This window comes from Siniperca chuatsi, linkage group LG4, assembly GCF_020085105.1.
Source record: "Siniperca chuatsi isolate FFG_IHB_CAS linkage group LG4, ASM2008510v1, whole genome shotgun sequence".
Lineage (NCBI taxonomy): Eukaryota > Metazoa > Chordata > Actinopteri > Centrarchiformes > Sinipercidae > Siniperca > Siniperca chuatsi.
In genome coordinates, this window is record NC_058045.1 from 2,809,923 (window position 1) to 2,828,681 (window position 18,759).

The following is an 18,759-nucleotide window of genomic DNA, read 5'->3' on the forward strand; positions in this document are numbered from 1 at the left end:
ATTGGCCCATAATAATTAACAGATGCTTTCTACCATTAAAATAGGATTTCATCCCATGATCGCATTCTTAATAACATATTCTTAATTCTTAATTTGGGAGGGACTGAAATTAGCATAGGGGTCCTCTGTTATATTGAGACATGGCATTGAATTAAATGCTGATGGAATCACTTCCTTAAATTTAGCTACAGCATTATCAGATAGACATCTAGTTTAGGAATGTTTGCCTAATGGCGTGTGGTCCAGTAATAAGAGTTCAAAAGTTATTAAATAAAGGATTCTGTAGAAAGACTATTAAATGTTCAATTTCAATGCCATATTCCAAAACAAGGTTGAGGGTGTGGTTAAAATAGTGAGGGTTATGTGGGTTTATGAACACTCTGACAGAAACCAATCATTTCTAATAATGAGATAAATGCAGTACTAAGGCTATCATTATTGACGTCCACATGAATATTAAAATCACCTACAATAATTACTTTATCTGTTTTAAGGACTATACTTGATAAAAGAGACTAAGAACAAGGCTTTCGAGTTATAATTTAGTTTAGGTTTAGGGTTGATTAATAGTCTTGAGTTGAAGATGGCTGCAACTCCACCTCCTCGGCTGGTGCCTCATGGAATGTGAGCATTAATATGATTGGGCAGAGTGGATTCATTTAGGCTAACATATTCTTCATGACCCAGCCAGGTTTCAGTAAGACAAAATAAATCAATATAATAATCTGATATTAAAATCGTTCACTAGTACAACTTTAGATGACATCTGAGATCTGAGGTTTAAGAGTCGACATTTAATTCTCCTATTTTGTTGTACTATTTCAGCAGTGTTAATGTCTTTTAGGTTTTTATGCATAACTCCTCCTCTGTTAACTTTTGATTAAATTAATTTGTATGTAGGACTGCGACTCCTGGTCTCAACTCTGGGTTGTCAATTTGGTCCACTAATAAACTTGGTCAGATTTCTAGATATGAGAGTGGCTCCATCCAAAGTGGGATGAATGCCATCTCTCCTAATCAGACCAGGTCTTCCCCAAAAAGTCTGTCGATTATTATAGCCCACATCATTTGCTGGGCATCACCTTGACAGCCAGCAGTAGAATGATGACATGTGTCCAAACATGTCATCACTGGTCCGATTTGGCAGGACCCAAAGAAAACTATGGAGTCCGACATTGTCTTCGCATATGTACACACTCAGCATTAACTTTAGTAACCTCCGATTGGCGTAATCAGGAGTCATTACTGCCGACGTGAATAACTATATTTACGCTTATCCTTAGCCAGCAGTTTTAAATAGGATTCGACATCACCCGCTCTGGCCCCATATGGTCACTGGTGTTGCTAACGTCACGTTTCTCAAAATGGAGCTGCAGATAAGTTAGCAAAATTGAATAGCCTGTAAACTGTGGGATTAGCGAGAAAGTCGCTAAAAGAAGGAGAGAGATATGAGTGCTTGAGCAGAACTAGTGTATGTTTAAAGGTCCAGTGTGTAGGATTTACTGGCATCTAGCGGTGAAATTGCAGTTTGCAACCATTTGAATCCCACTCGCATCACCCTCCTATTCCAAGCGTATAGGAGAGACTACGCTGGTCACGAAACTCACGAAAAACGCAAAGGGCACTATCTAGAGCCAGTGTTTGGTTTGTCCATTGTGGGCTACTGTAAAAACATGGCAGTGCAACATGGCCAGGCGCGTAAATTTAGACAGGGTCTGTGGGGTGGGGGGCCCATAGAGAGAGCAGGCCCTTCAACGATGTGTTTGCCGGAACAGGCCCTTGCGAGTGATTCAGATTGCTGCCCTCGGAAATATGCCTGTGTGCAAAGAAGAACTCACATATGGTTAAAATTGGTGCCATTTGCTATATATGCCGTCGAAAAGGCAAACCCATCTCCATCACAGTTTGCTTTTCTTTTTTGGTAAAATAGTCAGTAGCAATCTATAATAAAATTATATGATTATTCTACATATACTATAAAAACTATAAATGAACTATTAAAATAATTCAAATAAATGAATAATTTCATATTTTCTTTGGTATTTTTGTCATATATAGATATGCAATGACGATTGCTGGGTAATATGTCTGTTGATATATAATGTCAAGTCTCTCATGTGACGAGACGATATATGGTAGCTAGTTTAGGTGCTATCCATGGCTCTGATAGCTTTGTTTGACTTCTCTACGTTCCCAGTACAATAGCACGAGTAACTCACTCAACTGTAAAATCCAACGCTGTTGGTAAAACATATATATGCCTAAATGGTGTGTGAGTGTGTGTGTTCTTCATAACTAGCAAGTAGCGTGCACTAATTAATAGTGTGGACTGGGGCCGTCGTAACAACCTTACGTCACTGAACATGGCAACCTCCATGGAATGATGGCAGGCGTACGTAGATGAAAACAGCTTATTTTAAGGTAATGAAAACACAACGATTCTTATTTTCAGGTTGTAGCAGAATCGTGCTACCGTGAGTTCCCTTGGCTCTGAGACACACCCTGAGACAACGCTTGTAGGTTATGTGCTTTATTGTTTCCTTTTTCCACACACAAGTTTTCACCCAGCATCAGCAGTTCCTCCTGACTGCGCCTCTGCTTGCCCGGCTACAGCGCTGGTTTAGCTGCTTCCTCATCTGCGAGTCCGTGCATAGAAAGACCAGCCTCCCTGGCTGGCTGTTCTGGCTTGGGTGTGTGTTCCAGGTCCAGCATGCTGCTGTGTATTTAGGGAGAGCATAATTTATTGACCAGTTTCAGCTGTGACAATTACCTCTCTCTGACGCTGCTCATGTGAGCCACTCCCCCACCGCTCTCTCTGCAGCTGACAGCTACCCCTGCCCACCTCCACACAGGGGATTATACACTAATTAAAACATACTTATAAATATTATATTCCATTTCTGCCAATAGCTCCTTCTAAATGTTACACACTGGACCTTTAAATGAATAGCAGACAATTAGCCGCTGTAATGAAGAATGTAAGAAATTCACTGGGATGAGCTAGATGTGCCTGTTCGGAATGGGCTGATTGTTTGGCCTCTGGTATTATTTTATTTTTATTTTATTTACAAGTATATTTGATAGGGACCACGTATAATATACATAAATTATATTTTATTATATTAATATTTTAAATCTGATTCATTATACAAAGACTAAAAGTTCATTTTCATCCACAGTCCCTGGGCAGGTGAACAAAAATACAGACAGCGTGCACATTACATGCAAGCATTATTATAAAATATAAAATTTGACAGTATATTAATTACTGTTATTTCTGCTTCTTTTTTAAACTTTTTTGACATTTAATTGACTGAATGTAGGCCAAAGATACTGCACACATGAAAAGCAAAATGTACAATCATTTTATGTATTAAAAATGTCAAAATACTCAATTAAAATGTTTTATTATTGGCTAACATTATCAGCATTTGCAAGAGATGCTGAAAGAAAAGCCCTGCCATTGAAATCTAACTCTAAGATGTTTTTCATCCAGCCATAACAGTGAATGAATGAGATCTTTACCACTACTACCGCTATTACTATTGATAAAATTCATGAATTCAGGCTTAAGCTACCCCAAGTTATAGCTGGTCCTCAGGGTGTTAAAAACGATAGGCTGACATTATAGGTAGCTAGCTAACGTTAGCTCAATAACATTGACTCTTAAAAACCTACATAGACAACGAAATGCCTGGACATAGTTTTATATTTTTGCCAATTCTGAGTTTATTCTTTAAGTCAGTATCAAGTATTATAATGATTCTGGGGAACCTACCCTTTCTTTCTGGTGCAGTGTAAAGTCACCATCATGCATTACCTTTGTGTGAGCATACTATATGACAGAAAACAACCAGTGTTGTCTTGAATAACTCCACAATCAACCAGGGAACTTTTGTTCTTTCAATGTGAAAAGTTGTATTTAGGTGTTTTGGAGCTCGATGTGAAGTTTGCAAATACACCTTTTCCTCAGTGAGTTACAACAATTTATTGGATATTTTCCTGGGTGTTATTAGGGGATGTCCAGTTACAGGAAGGAAGTGACTGGAAGAGAAGTGTGACTGTTTCAAAATTAAAGTTCATTGCAATTTGCATACAGGCCAAACACATCAACTGATGACTTCATCACCATAGCCCCCCAGACCGCCCTCTCTCACCTGGACCAGAGGAACACAAATGTAAGAATGCTGTTCATTCACTATAGTTTAGCATTCATTACCAATGTGCATTCCAATCTACTCATCAAGCTCAGAGATCTGGGAATCAACATCTCCCTGTGTGATTGGATCCTGAACTTCCTGACGGGAAGACCCCAGGCTGTGCGGATAGGCAGCACCACATCCTCCACCCTAGCTGAGGGGAGGGTTCTGCTGTCGTAGTAATTGTGGCTACACCAGCTTCCACTATAGAGTAGTCGTCTTCACTGTGCCTCTGCCTAGTGGATGGAGAGCTCCTAGCCTAGTGTCACATAGAACTTGGAGGTCAAAATTAGTAGGGGTTATTATTTTGACGTAAGTCAGCCCTGCCTGCAGAGGAGAAAGTGTGTGTGATGCTAACTGATCTTGAAAACTAGGTGGACCTAACTCTAAGATACCTGTGTAGTCAGCTTCAAGATCCGGCACACTGAGAGTGAGCTGAACCTTGGCTAAAAAAGGCATCCGTGATATTGCAGGGACTGCAACAGAAGATAAGGTGACTCAGGGGAGCAGTCTCAGTAGCACAGTATGACGGTAGTGCGCTTTCCTACTTTTAAGATAACTTCCCTCAAATCCAAAACTGCATGATGTGTGAGTAGAAAGTCCCAACCTAAGATCAGTGGCTGTGTAATGTTTTTGACCACTTGAACAGTGTGGCTGAAGACCTCATTACCTAGCCCAATGGTAATAGGAAGTGTGCTTAGAGTCTAAATAGTCAATGGCAATGTTCTCAATGACAGAAATCACATAGTGTGTGGGTTTTTTGTTTGAGGGTGGTAGCACCTAGTGTGGGCCCTCATCACCAGTAGCAGCAGACACTCAGCATCTGCTACATTTCTTTTCCCTGAGCAGAGCTTTAAAGCTCACATGATGGCTTTCCCTATGAGGTGGGTGTCTTTTCCTAGCAGAGTGGGCTTGGTGTAAGTAAGACTAGGGTCTGCCTGAATCATATGGGGGAGAATAGGAGGTATGTCTGTAGGAGTCATGGTGGTGTGGATATCTTGCGCCAATGTGGTCAGGAAAGTAGTGTCTGTTTGGGCTGTAGTGCCTGAAGTGATCCTGAATGCAGGAAGGATGATGGTCACGTCAATTATGTGGAGAAGATGGAGGAGTAAGTGAGCAGCACCTGGTTGCAGAGGAGGAAGCACCACGGTCAGGAGACACAGATGGAGAGTAGCGCTATCTCTCTCTGCCACACTCACCCCTCAGTGGAGGAAGGAGTCCCCCCCTCCCCCCGGGACCCTATGGAGAGTAGGAAGGAGGGGAAAAATGGGAGAAAGAAAGAGGTGGGAGGAAGGGGTGCAGAATACAAGAGCGAAAGAGGAGGAGATGGGTTAGGTGGGTATTTATGGGAATGCCAGAAGTGGTGTGATTCATGGGGGGTTCTGCTCCTGAAACTCTGCTAAATAGCTCAAATTCACTAGCAAGCACCACACCATCAACAGATGCGTTTAAATGATTTATTAACAAAAACGAAGGATTATGAGCAAAGCTTAAACTCTTGTACTTCTTTGGTCTGTTGCTGTGTTGTGGGGAAGCTTCGGTGGGGAATCCGCCGTAGCAGCCGGCCGCGACAGACCCCCAAAAGCCTCCAGTTACTTGAGACAAGATTGAGTGGGTCTGAGATCTTTAAGATATGAACGAATGTAGCAGTGATATGCTTTAGAGGACCAACGGCCCATGATTTGTATTAAGTGCTTGGAGATGCCGTTGCGGGAGCTGAGATGGCAGCTACAGTTCTGAAGGAGTGACCAGAGTACTGGACGGAAGAAACCGAACAAGGAAAGTACATGGAAGAAGTGCTAGTGGAACTGGAATTGAGTAGCTACTTTTCCGGACTCAGAGATTGTTACCTATGTCCATCACGAAATGGGCATAGGTAACAAAACAGGTCATGGTTATGAGATCGAAGGACGGATGGTTATGCTGTACTGGTCATGAACGTAACGGAAACTCTTCCAAGCTGACCAAGACGAGACAGTTGCGGGTGATATGCTGTTGATGATATCCCCTGGAGGGGCAAAGCCTCTGAACTTCTGAAATGAGAAACAGGAAAGAGTCAGTGATGGCGCTGGAATGACCGGGAACATGAGCTGTGTGTGTCATAGTTAGCCACATCTCTCCTCCTATCCTTGTGTACTCCCGTCCCTGTGTTCCTTGTCAGTCCTCTGTTTGTCTCAGTGTGTGTGTGTGTGTGTTTATTTACAATATTAACTGTTGAACTAACTATACAGTCCTCTCCCTCGCTGTGTTCTCCTTTTGGGTCTTTTAGATCGTGTAACCTAACAGTGCGGAGAACATACAGGGTCTCAGGCACTTAGGCAGCGGAGAAGTTTTCGGCTTCTGTTGCTGGGTCTGCTGGCAAGGGTTGATGGAAACTTTAAACGTGGTCATCCTGATTTCGTCCGAATAATTCATCAACCGATAGGGATAATGAGACGAAGTCCATATTCGAGATGAGGTGAATGGATGGATGAAGTTGCTCGTAGGTCTAAGTAGTAACATTAGCTCACTTTTCTGAGTGTGCTCGAGGTGATGTTGCATGATCTCAGATCTGGTGCGGAATACAAGAGGAGATGGGTTAGTTGGGTATTTATGGGAATGCCGGAAGTGGCGTGATTGAGGTGCAGTCCCGCTCCTGAAAAGTCTGCTAATTAGCCCCAAATTGTTATTATCATTATTATTACTATTATTATTTTATTAATATTATTACCACTACCATTACATTAATATTATTTTAAAATTGTATGTGGAATTTGCATTGTGCTACTGTATGCTCTCTTTTCGTCCTGCTTTGTCTCTCTCTCTCTCTCAACCCAGTCGGTCGAGGCAGATGGCCGTCCATCCTGGAGTCTGGTTCTGCTCGAGGTTTCTGCCTCTTAAAAGGAAGTTTTTCCTTGCCACTGTCGCCAAGTGCTTGCTCTTGGTGGGAATTGTTGGGTCTCTTTAAATAATATTATAACGAGTACAGTCTAGACCTGCTCTATAGGGGAGGTGCAATGAGATATCCTCTGTTATGAATTGGCGCTATATAAATAAATAAAACTGAATCAAGTCGGGATGAGCCTGAGTTGAGTCTGTCCAAATGACACAGAGTATCCTCAAAACAGCCACATTTAAAATCACCTGGGGGTCATGGAGCAAGGGATAATTCTCAAAATTCTCTTTGCTTGTCTTTGTGTTATCTTAGTGCCCAGCGCAATGATGCAGTGCAAACTGAGCTTTTGAAAATGTGTCTTAGATATTGTGCTGAGAATAAATGCCTCATAACCACATCTGTTTCTTTCACACTGCTGCCACTTTGGTGATTTTATCAACAGAGCAAACTAAATACTTACATACTTACTAGACAAATATGGCACAACAGGAAATTGGACTCATGGTACTTTCTCCAGTCATGGTCCAGATTGCTCAGTGGGTTGTCCACAGTGTACTTGTGTGCAAATACCTGGTATGTCATTTTTCAGATTTTTGACTTCGTTCAACGTTCTGTTCATTATTAAAAGTTTCTGTTTTGTCTTCCTGATGACATCAAAACATATGTTAGTTGTATACAACTGAGCTGTATTTGTACATTGTATGTCTCTTAGGCCAAGATTCCAGGAGTGGGCTTTGTGAAGATTCATGCTCCCTGGAACGTTCTCTGTAGAGAAGCCGAGTTAATGAAGCTAAAGATGCCCACCAAGAAGGTAAGACTCTTTCTGTTCTCTCTGTCTGGGTAAAAAGTGAAGAAGCCACTGTAATGTTTTTGATTACAGCCCACAATGTACAGCGTAATTACTCCGGAGTCATGGTGTAATCTTTTGTACTAATGGTGTACCAGTACAGGACGTACCAATACATAAATGTAGATACTGGGGAACAAGCTGTGAAGTTATGGAATAAGGGGGTGACAATTCGAGATCTTACAAAGAACTTATACTGTAGTTGTTTTTTATCTACTGCATACCTATTCTATTATTACAGGCTATATATGACCTACTGAGCAATAATCTGAATGTTCTAATAAGAAGATCAATCTTAATAACAGACTGTACACTAAAGTACAATATGTTAAGACAATTTGACATCATGATCATCAGGACCCCGAACTGACCCATAATCAAATAAGCCCATAGCTGTTGCTGGGCAATACAGGCAAAAGCTTCAGGCTAGAGGTGCACAACCAGAGGAAATAAATAAATGTTAATACTAAAAACAGAAATAAAATGCAGTGATACATGCAGTTTGGAAAGGCAGAAGCACCCTCCATGTTTTTGACGGATTCTGTTCGCTTATGTGTCCACCTGGAGGAGCACACTGAGATCTCTCCAAACCTGGCCAAGCTGGCACAGTGTATCCACTCCACTCGGTTACCAGCCCCCTCTCTTCCCATGGTCCGGGGAGCCCTCGGAGGTCCCCGCTGTGGACTACTGGTTCTGAGAGAGCGAGAGGGTCTGGGACGCAGCTCACCGTCAACTTAGAAGAGCACTCTGCAGGCGCAGGTTGACAGCCGACCGTAGGAGATCCACCACTCCTGAGTACCAACCTGGACAAAAGGTCTGGCTTTCCACCCGAGACATCGGTATGCACCTGCCCGGGTGGACTGTCACAGACACGCCAGGCTCCACTACACTCCGCACTCCCTCACCCGAGTACTAATTCCCATCACCTGTCATCTATCACACACCTGCACCTAATCACTCTTCCACTCCCCTATAAATCACAACCCCTCACCACAGTCAGTGTCTGGTCTCCATAGGATTAAGGATAGAACTCTACATCCACTACGCCTCAGACTTACCTACGAATCACCTACTAGTATCCAGAACCTTGATCCCGGCTCCTGTCTTCTCCAGTCTTCCGTGTGTGTCGCTCCAGCTCCTGGTCCCGTGTGTCTCTGGTCTCCCGAGTGTGTCGCTCCAGCTCCTGGTCCCGTGTGTCTCCAGTCTCCCATGTGTGTCGCTCCAGTTCCTGGTCCTGTGTGACTCAACTCTCCTGTGTGCATCTACATTACCCCAGAGCTCCTCTACCTCCAGTTAAAAGGACGGTATCATTATCACCTTCACCTATTCATACTCTTTGTGTTTCAATAAACTATCTCAGTATCTTCACTGTCTCTCTGGTGTGTTCTGTCCGTAACAATAAGACTAATAATAATAATTGTAGTAGCGGTTGTTGAGCACTAACATGGGGGTAGTAGGAGGCCTGCAATCATAGATCCAGACCCTGCATCTCTGGAGGCTGAAATACAGTACCTGCTGAAAGCAAGAAGGAGAGACGAGAAAGCACAAAACTATGGGAGAGAGAAGATGTCGAGTTAGTAACATGCATAATGGGATAAGAATGCATACAGAGGAAGAGGAGGAGAGAGGAGATCAGTGCATCATGGGAAGTTCTCCGGCAGTCTAGGCCTATAGCAGCATAACTAAGGGATGGTTCAGGACTCACCTGAGCCAGCCCTAACTATAAGCTTTATCAAAGAGGAAAGTCTTAAGCCTACTCTTAAATGTGGAGATGGTGTCTGCCTCCTGAACCGAAACTGGGACCTGATTCCACAGTAGAGGAGCTTGAGAGCTGAAGGCTCTGGCTCCCTTTCTACTTTTGGAGACTCTAGGAACCACAAGTAACCCTGCATTCTGGGAGTGCAGCGTTCTAGTAAGGTAAAAGGGTATTATAAGCGCTTTAAGATACGGTGGTGCCTGACCACTAAGAACTTTGTAGGTGAGGAGAAGGATTTACAATTCTACCCTGGATTTTACAGGGAGCCAGTGCAGAGAAGCTAATACTGGTGAAATATGATCTCTTTTCCTAGTTCTTGTTAGTACATGTGCCGCAGCATTCTGGATCAACTGGAGAGTCTTAAGGGACTTATTTGGGCAGCCTGATAATAAGGAATTGCAATAATCCAGCCTAATTGCATGGACTAGTTTGTCCTGCATCATTTTGAGACAGGATGTGCCTGATTTTTACAATCAGAAATCAGAATCAGAATCAGAAATACTTTATTGATCCCCGTAGGGAAACTCTTTGTTACAGTAGCTTGCCTTTACGTCAGTGCACACAGGAGAAAGTACTAGAAAACGATATGATACACTATAAACACTATAAACAGGTCAGAAATAAATTAAGTATCATGTCGGTATAAGTGTAAGATAAACTAAGTGTCGAGTACCAAGTGGGTTTACTGGTTGATGATGAAAGTACAATATAAATACAATGTAACTAATTATGTAATAAATAATAGTAATAAGCGGAGGTGCATGTACTGTCGAGAGTAATTGAGGTATATAGTATCAGTAACAATAAATAAGAAAAACTAACAAGGGAAAACTAATATTGCACGGGAGTAATACACAGAATATTGCACAATTATTATTAATTATGGCGGAGATGTAATGCTCAAGGTCCAGTTTAGTGACCTAGGATGAAACAGACTAACCCTTAGAGGGAGGAGTTAAATAGTTTGATGGCCACAGGCAGGAATGACTTCCTGTGGCGCTCTGTGGTGCTTTTTGGTGGTATGAGTCTTCCGCTGAAGGTGCTCCTTTGCTTGACCAGCACGTCATGGAGCAGGTGGGAGACACTGTCCAAGATGGCGTGTAGTTTGGCCAGCATCCTCCTCTCTGACACCTCCGACAGAGAGTCCAGCTCCACCCCGACAATGTCACTGGCCTTACGGATCAGTTTATTGAGTCTGTTGGTGTCCGCTACCTTTAGTCTGCTGCCCCAGCATGCAACAGCATACAGAATAGCACTGGCCACCACAGACTCATAGAACATCTTCAGCATTGTCCGGCAGATGTTGAAGGACCTCAGCCTCCTCAGAAAATAGAGGATAAGCGGAGGTGCATGTACTGTCCTCTGGCCCTTCCTGTAAACAGCCTGAGTGTTCTTGGTCCAGTCCAGTTTGTTATCTAAGTGTACTCCCAGGTACTTGTAGTCCTCCACAATGTCCACACTGACCCCCTGGATGGAAACCGGGGTCACTGGTGCCTTGGCCCTCCGTAGATCCACAACCAGCTCCTTTGATTTTGTCGCATTGAGCTGCATATGGTTCTGCTCGCACCATGAAACAAAGTTACCCACCACAGCCCTGTACTCTGTCTCATCACCACCGCTGATACATCCCACCACAGCAGAGTCATCAGAAAACTTCTGAAGGTGGCAGGACTCTGTGTGGTAGCTGAAGTCCGTGGTGTAGATGGTGAAGAGGAAGGGAGAGAGGACAGTCCCCTGAGGGGCCCCAGTGTTGCTGACCACGCTGTCTGACACACAGTGCTGCAGGCGCACGTGCTGTGGTCTGCCAGTAAGGTAGTCCACAATCCAGGACACAAGGGGGGCGTCCATCTGCATCGCTGCCAGCTTCTCTCCCAGCAGGGCAGGCCGGATGGTGTTGAAAGCACTGGAGAAGTCAAAAAACATGATCCTCACCGTGCTTGCCGGCCTGTCCAGGTGGGTGTGGATGCGGTTAAGCAGGTAGATGATGACGTCCTCAACTCCCTGCCGGGGCTGGTAGGTGAACTGAAGGGGGTCCAGGAGGGGTCTGACCATGGGCCGCAGCTGTTCCAGCACTAGTCTCTCCAGGGTCTTCATTATATGGGAGGTCAGTGCCACCGGTCTGTAGTCCTTGGAGCCACTGGGGCGTGGCGTCTTCGGCACAGGAACGAGGCAAGATGTCTTCCACAGAACAGGGACCCTTTGAAGACTCAGGCTCAGGTTGAAGACATGTTGAAGGACTACACATAGCTGGGGGGCACAGGCTTTTAGCACCCCGGGGCTAACTCCATCGGGGCCTGCAGCCTTGTTTGAGTGGAGCCTCATCAGCTGTCCTCTCACCTGGTCAGCAGTCAGGCACACAGCAGAAGTTACATGTGGGGGAGGGGGGGAGTCGTCGGTCTGGAGAGGGCCGTTAGCCTGATGGGGAGGAGGGAGCAGAGTACTCAGAGGAGCTTGAGGGCTGACAGCAGCTGAGTTAGAGGGGGGATGAGCAGGGGCCGGTGTGTCGAATCTGTTAAAGAACAGATTAAGTTCGTTGGCCCTGTCCACGCTGCCTTCAACTCCTCTGCTGCCAGTCGGTCTGAAGCCAGTGATGGTCTTCATGCCACTCCAGACTTCCCTCATGTTGTTCTGCTGGAGTTTCCGCTCCAGCTTCCTCCTGTACTTCTCCTTGGCTTCCCTGATTTTCACCTTCAGGTCAGCCTGGATTGCCCTCACCTCCTCCCTATTACCATCAGTAAAGGCCCTCCTCTTGGCATTCAGAATGTCCTTGATGTCCTTTGTCACCCACGGTTTGTTATTTGGGTAACAATGGACCATCTTGGTTGGGACATTGCAGTCCACACAGAAGTTAAGTAGCCAGTGATGCACTCAGTGAGCCCGTCAATGTCCTCTCCATGAGGCTCACAGAGTGCATCCCAATTTGTCACCTCAAAACATTCCTGCAGTGTCTCATAGGCCTCCTCTGACCATCTCCTCACTGTCCTTGTGGTCACAGGCTGCCTTTTAACCAGAGGTACATAGCAGGGTTTGAGGTGAACCAGGTTGTGGTCTGACCTACCCAGAGGGGGGAGGGGGGAAGAGCTGTATGCATCCTTCACGTTAGCATACAGCAGGTCCAGTGTCCTCTCCTCTCTAGTAAGACAACTCACATACTGAGTGAAATTAGTCAGTGTTGTTGAAACACTGACATGGTTGAAGTCACCCGAGATTAAAATGAGTGCACTCGGGTGTTGAGTCTGGTGATGTGCTATGGCGGTGTGAATGGTGTTGCACGCCGATGCCGGGTTAGCAGAGAGGGGGATGTAAACAGCCACAACAATGGCATGTGAAAATTCACGTGGCAGATAATATGGCCGGAGTCCCACAGCTAACAGTTCAATGTCCGGGCTACAGATACTCTGCTTGATGGTAACGTGACCAGGGTTACACCATCTGTTGTTAACCAGAACAGCAAGCCCACCGCCTTTCCGCTTACCGCTCCCGGTGTGATCCCTGTCGGCCCGAACAATCTGAAAGCCGTCGATGGAAACGTTATGATCTGGGATATCCTGGTGTAGCCATGTCTCTGAGAAGGACATCAAGCTACACTCACGAAACTCCGTTTGACTCCGGGCTAACGCCGTTAGCTCGTCCATTTTATTCGCCAGCGATCTCACGTTGCCCATGACGAGAGAAGGCAGACACGGCTTAAATCTCTTATTCTTAAGTCTCTTTTGTCTGCACCCCTCTCTCTTCCCTCGCCGCTTCGTTCCACCTCTACATCCTCGGTGTGTCCTCCTCCAGATCTCAGTGGGGACATCAGTTGTCCTGGGCGCCATGCTGCTCTGCTTCAGCGCGATCAGCTGTTTGGCCGCATTGTTTACACCAGAGAACAGCTGATCTGCAGCGGAGCCCTGACCGAGTACACTCAACTCTACTCTAATAGCATTCTGCTAATTGCTACATGTTCATTGCATTCTGCTAACTGCTATGTCATCATTGCATCTGCAAGTGCTACTATAGACCATGCATCCCTCATGGTCTATAGTGACCCCATGACACGCACATGGTCTATAGTCAGGATTGGTCCTTTAACTCCCACATGAAACAAATTTAAAGGACTGCCTTTTTTCACCTACGTAACAATTAGTGCGCATGCGCCAACCCGCATGCTGCCTGTTGCCGTAGCTCCGTCTCGTCGTCTTACTTTTTCCTTACTCGTCGTCTTACTTTTACTTTTGATTATGATGGTCAATAGAATCAGCTGTGGTATTATGGCTTGGATACACAGGAAAGCAAAATCACACAACAATGAAGCTCAGGTTACAATAACACACAGTTATAAACCTATCTCTGCCCAGACACAAGCCTCTTAATTGCTCTTGGTAATGATTTAATGTGTTCAGTCCGTTTGGGTTATCCGGCGGAGTCCTCTCAGGCTCTGATACTGATGGTGGCCAGGATACTGCTTTGTCGGCCGGTTCAACGGCAAAGCTGGTCCTAGGGCAGCAGCGGAGGAAAACAGTGGAGTCGACTTACTGGAGAGAGAGTGGGGCGCTGCGGTTATCCTTGTATTTGGTGAAGAAAACGTATTCATTGTTCAGTGAACACAAAAACAGTATGTTTCTCATCCAGCGAGTTAAGACCTTCACCTAGGTAAATTTAACGTTCAACATTGATTAAAGAAGATCACCTCATGTAGCAATTTGTGTCACAGTGGAATGGAAACTGATGCGTTGATTTTATAGGCTTGGTGACGTCATGTCCGTGTCACTGGAGTCCCCAGCACTCCTGTGGGGCTCGTCTAGTAAGAACCCAGGATTTGGATTAAAACTCAAATCTCATACTCTGGTGAGAATTACCAGACCCTGAAGGGTTTTGGTTCGTGGTTGGTTGGTTCAGTTTGGTTAGGTTTAGGCAACAAACATACTTGGTTAGGCTTAGGAAAAGATCATGGGTTTGGGTTAAAATGAGTATGTTATGTTACGTAAGTCACGTGACGTAAGGTCAGCGCCTAACAATAAACATTACTGGGTTGTAATAAGCTGCTTGCACAGACGACCGATATGGCCATTTTTGTAGTGAGGACGGGCTATCCCTAAATTAAACAAAATTAGAGCAACATGAAACATGTTACATGGACTAACAGATTACTAAACAATTCCTTAACATAGGATGTACTCAGGACCTAACAAAGAACAGGGATGCATTGTGCTGCACTAAATTGTCCCTTTTCAAATGTGGATTTGTGCCCACAAACAGCTAAGAGGCTGCTAATTCTTTTGAGGCTTTGCAATTAGGGTTGAAATTTGTTAGCATTTTATTGAGTCTTAACCCTCCTATTGTGTTCTGGGCAAAATTGGCCAATTACAATTATAACAAATATGGTATATTTCATCTGACTGACCGAAGGCTTCATGTATTCCTCTACACTAGGCATTTGAACTTAACATTAACATTTGAAATTAATGATTAGTGATGAATGTGTGACTATATTATCTTCAACCAGCAGAGGGAACACTTCCCCATTTATTGAATCTGTTTAGATTTAGCATTCAATTTTTGAAAGTAATAAGTTACCTGCCTACTTATGGTTCTCATAAGCTAGCCTATTTAAATTTCATCTAGATCTGCATCAGGAGGTCCTGATATTACACATACACAAATGTTATACCTAATTTAGTGCTTTATTTCTGAAAGAAAAGAGTGCCTAAATGTCTCTTTTCGAGGGATAAGCTAGTGATAGCTTGAGAAATACAAAGAGGGACAGCCTCCCTTGTGTTAGGTTTCGAATTAATTATTTCTAATAATGTGTTTTTGTGTTCTAAATGTGCATCATATATAAAGTAACCTTGATTGAAGTGTGTGTGTGTGTTTTGTGGGGATTTCTAGGTGTATGAAGTCAAGCAGTCAAGCAGTGTTGTGGAGAAGATCAGCTCTCTGGTCAGTAAAGTTCTGGAGCCTCTCCACCCCCATGTTGAGGAACATCAACCCAAGAACATCAAACACCTGTCACACACTTTCTCCAGGGAAAAACAACACCTGTAAGTACAACTTTTACACTTTGATGGAAAAAAGTTGAACAATAAAGAGGACAACTATAATAAAGCTATTTTGTCATTGTTACCAGAGTGGTGTTTCATAAGGGAGGCTTACTGTTAGCAGGGCATATTGTGCAAAAATGGCCTTGAATAAACCTAGCAAACTGAACCAGGATTAAGTTGTTTCATAAAGCAAACTCAGAGTAAATGTGATCAGATTGGTTCCACAATCACCCAATCATAGTGCACTCCCTCACCAGAGTTCTAATTACACACCTGTTCCCTAGCACACACACCTGCTCCCCATCAGCACCTCATCACCACCAGTATAAAAGCACCCTACTCACCTCAGCCAGTTGTCCAGTCTCGTTATTGAAAAGGACTCTTTCACATCAATGTCATCGCCTGTTGGTTTCCTTCCCGTTACTACGCCAGTCTGCACTTCCACTCCAGCGATCCTTTGACCCATCGTGTGTCTTCCTGTCTCCAGAGTACATTGCTCTACATCTCCAGGCCCAATCCACAAGGACAGTAGCAGTATACCACTCGGTTCTCCAGTCTGCTCCACCACCTCTCCTACCTGTCTTCTAATACTCATTGCTGTGTTCAGTAAACAACATCTGTCTCCACCTCGGTGTCTCCTGCCCTTCTGTCCGTAACATCAGGGAGGGGTGTGTTCATAAACCCTGTAGCTGTAGTTAGAAACAAAGAGGCACAAAACATTAACTTGCGTTCAGATCGGCTGCAGGATTTATTCTCAATTTCCCTTTAACCATAAAAAACATATTTTACAAATCATAACTTCAATGCACCTAGCTAAATAGCCAGCTAGCCGAACCCAAACCTTGCCTCTTTCTTACCGCTGCAGCTGCAAAACATTGACTGGTACTAACTGGTATCGCTGGGCTCAGTGGGCAACTCTCTCTGCACTCTCTCCTCTCTGTTGCCAGTGCCTTCGGGCTCACTAGCTGAGAATTTGCACATTTGGCAGCATCTGCCTGAAGGGGGGTTTAAAGATGTAATTGGGCTAGCCCAGTGTCAATTAATAAAAAAAACAATGGGCAGATCTACCTGTTTTATGGGCCAGTCAGACAAAAAAAGACAGTTGTGTTTGCCCAAACAGCACGTCAGCCCACCGTGAAAGTACTTGGTGTGCTAGATGGCCAGTCCAGCCCTGATGAAACTACTGTAATGGTGTAACTCTTATGTTTCTTTGTGGATTTATTTTAGAGAATCATGGAGCTGAAAGCCAGGCCAACACCCCACATAAGATACAAGATAGATTTATTGATCATTAGGATCATAGGGTTGTTTAACAAGATTTTGATTGTAGTTCCCTTTATACTACTAAAAAACAAATGTTATGTACGAAAATTATATACAGTAGATGTATAGTGAATATGTAATAAGTCATAGAAATAAAACCTATTTATATGGTGCTGAGGATGAATTAAGTAGTCTCACAGCCTAAGGGGAAGAAGCTGCTCTGTAGTCTCGTGGTACAACAGTGGATACTTCTGTATCGCTTGCCAGATGGCAGCAGGGTGAACAGGCTGTGGCTGCGGTGGGCACTGTCTTTTAGCATCCGTTGTTACTACACTAATGCTTGGTAGGTTGGTACCAATGATCTTCTCAGTGGTTTTAATCACCCACTGCAGAGAACCTCTTGTCCTGGGCCATTCACATCCCATGCCAGTTTGTGATGTTTCCAGTCAGGATGCTTTCTGTTGGTCCTCTGTAAAAGTTAATAAGAACTTGGCATAGGAATTTGCCTTCTTAAGTTTCCTTAAGAAATACTGCCCTTTTTGAGTTTTCTTGACCAGGGTGGAGATGTGAGAGGACCATGTCAGGTTCTCTGTGATGCTGATTCCCAGCAACCTAAAACTATTCACCTGCGCCACCTCAGCTCCACTGATGTAGACAGGGGTTTGTGTCTTTGCCTCCTTATTCCTAAAATGAACAATCAGCTCCTTGGTTTTGCTGACATTGAGCAGTAGCTCAATGTAGTTTTTCTCTACGCACCACTCTGCAAGACTGTTGATTTCTTCCCGATATGAAGACTCATTATTTGAAATTCAGCAGATAATGGTGGTGTCATCCGTAAAATCCACAACAGAGTTGTCTCCATGTCAGGAGTTGCAATCAGGGGTGTACAGTGTGAACAAGAAGGGACTGAGCACATAGCCCTGAGGGTCCCTGGTGTTCAGCACTAGAGTGGAAGAGGTGTGACCGCCAATCCAAACTGTCCGGGGTCTGTTTGTGAGGAAGTCCAATATCCAATTACAGAGTGTTTTCTAATCAGTTTCATAGGGGAGACTGTATTGAATGCTGGGCTGAAATCAACAAGCAACATTATCATGTAGGTGTTGGTGTTCTCAAGGTGTGTGAAGACTGAGTGGAGGGCAGTGGAGATGGCATCCTCTGGGGATCTGTTGGTTCTGAATGCAAACTGGTGAGGGTCCAGACTGGCCGGGATGTTGTTCTTTATGTGCTGTACAACCAGTTTCTCAAAGCACTTAATCAGAATGGGGGTGAGAGCCACAAGGTGGTAGTCATTTAGACTAGACACTGTAGACTTTTTAGGTAAAGAGACGATGGTGGCTGTCTTGAAGCAGGTGGGAACACTCTCCTGTGACAGTGGTATATTAAAAATGTCAGTAATGACATCAACTAGCTGATTGGCACATGTCCGTGTACACGGCCAGGGATGTTATCAGGCCCAGCAGCTTTACTCATATTCACTCTCAGCAGGATTCTTCTCACATCCGCTGTGGATACTCACAGTGGCCGGTCCTCTAGAGGTGGAGTAGACTTGACAGCTGACTCTTTGTTGAGGAGATCAAAGTGAGCATAAAATGTGTTCAGCTCATCTGGTAGTGTGGCCTCACACATGTTGGGGGCACTCCTGCTTTTGTAGCCTGTGATGTTTTTGATCGCCTGCCACATATCTTTGGTGTTTTTGCTGTTGAGGTCTCTCTCCAGTCTCTTCTGATGTCTCAACTTTGCCTACTTGATGCCAGCTTTCAGTCTCGCTCTAGTGGTGTTGTAGGCTTCTTTGTCTC

The 18,759-nt window shown here is 44.3% G+C and overlaps 1 protein-coding gene across 2 annotated transcripts in view; it reads left to right on the forward strand.

Annotated features, from left to right (window-relative positions):
• Positions 1–18,759, forward strand: part of LOC122874574 (anoctamin-1) — a 252,254-nt gene that overhangs the window by 18,832 nt on the left and 214,663 nt on the right. For both annotated transcript variants that reach the window (XM_044192613.1, XM_044192614.1), the window contains exons 3-4: positions 7,787–7,885; positions 15,549–15,700. In XM_044192613.1, the coding sequence (XP_044048548.1) occupies positions 7,787–7,885; positions 15,549–15,700 (251 nt within the window). The remainder of the gene's footprint in view (positions 1–7,786; positions 7,886–15,548; positions 15,701–18,759) is intronic.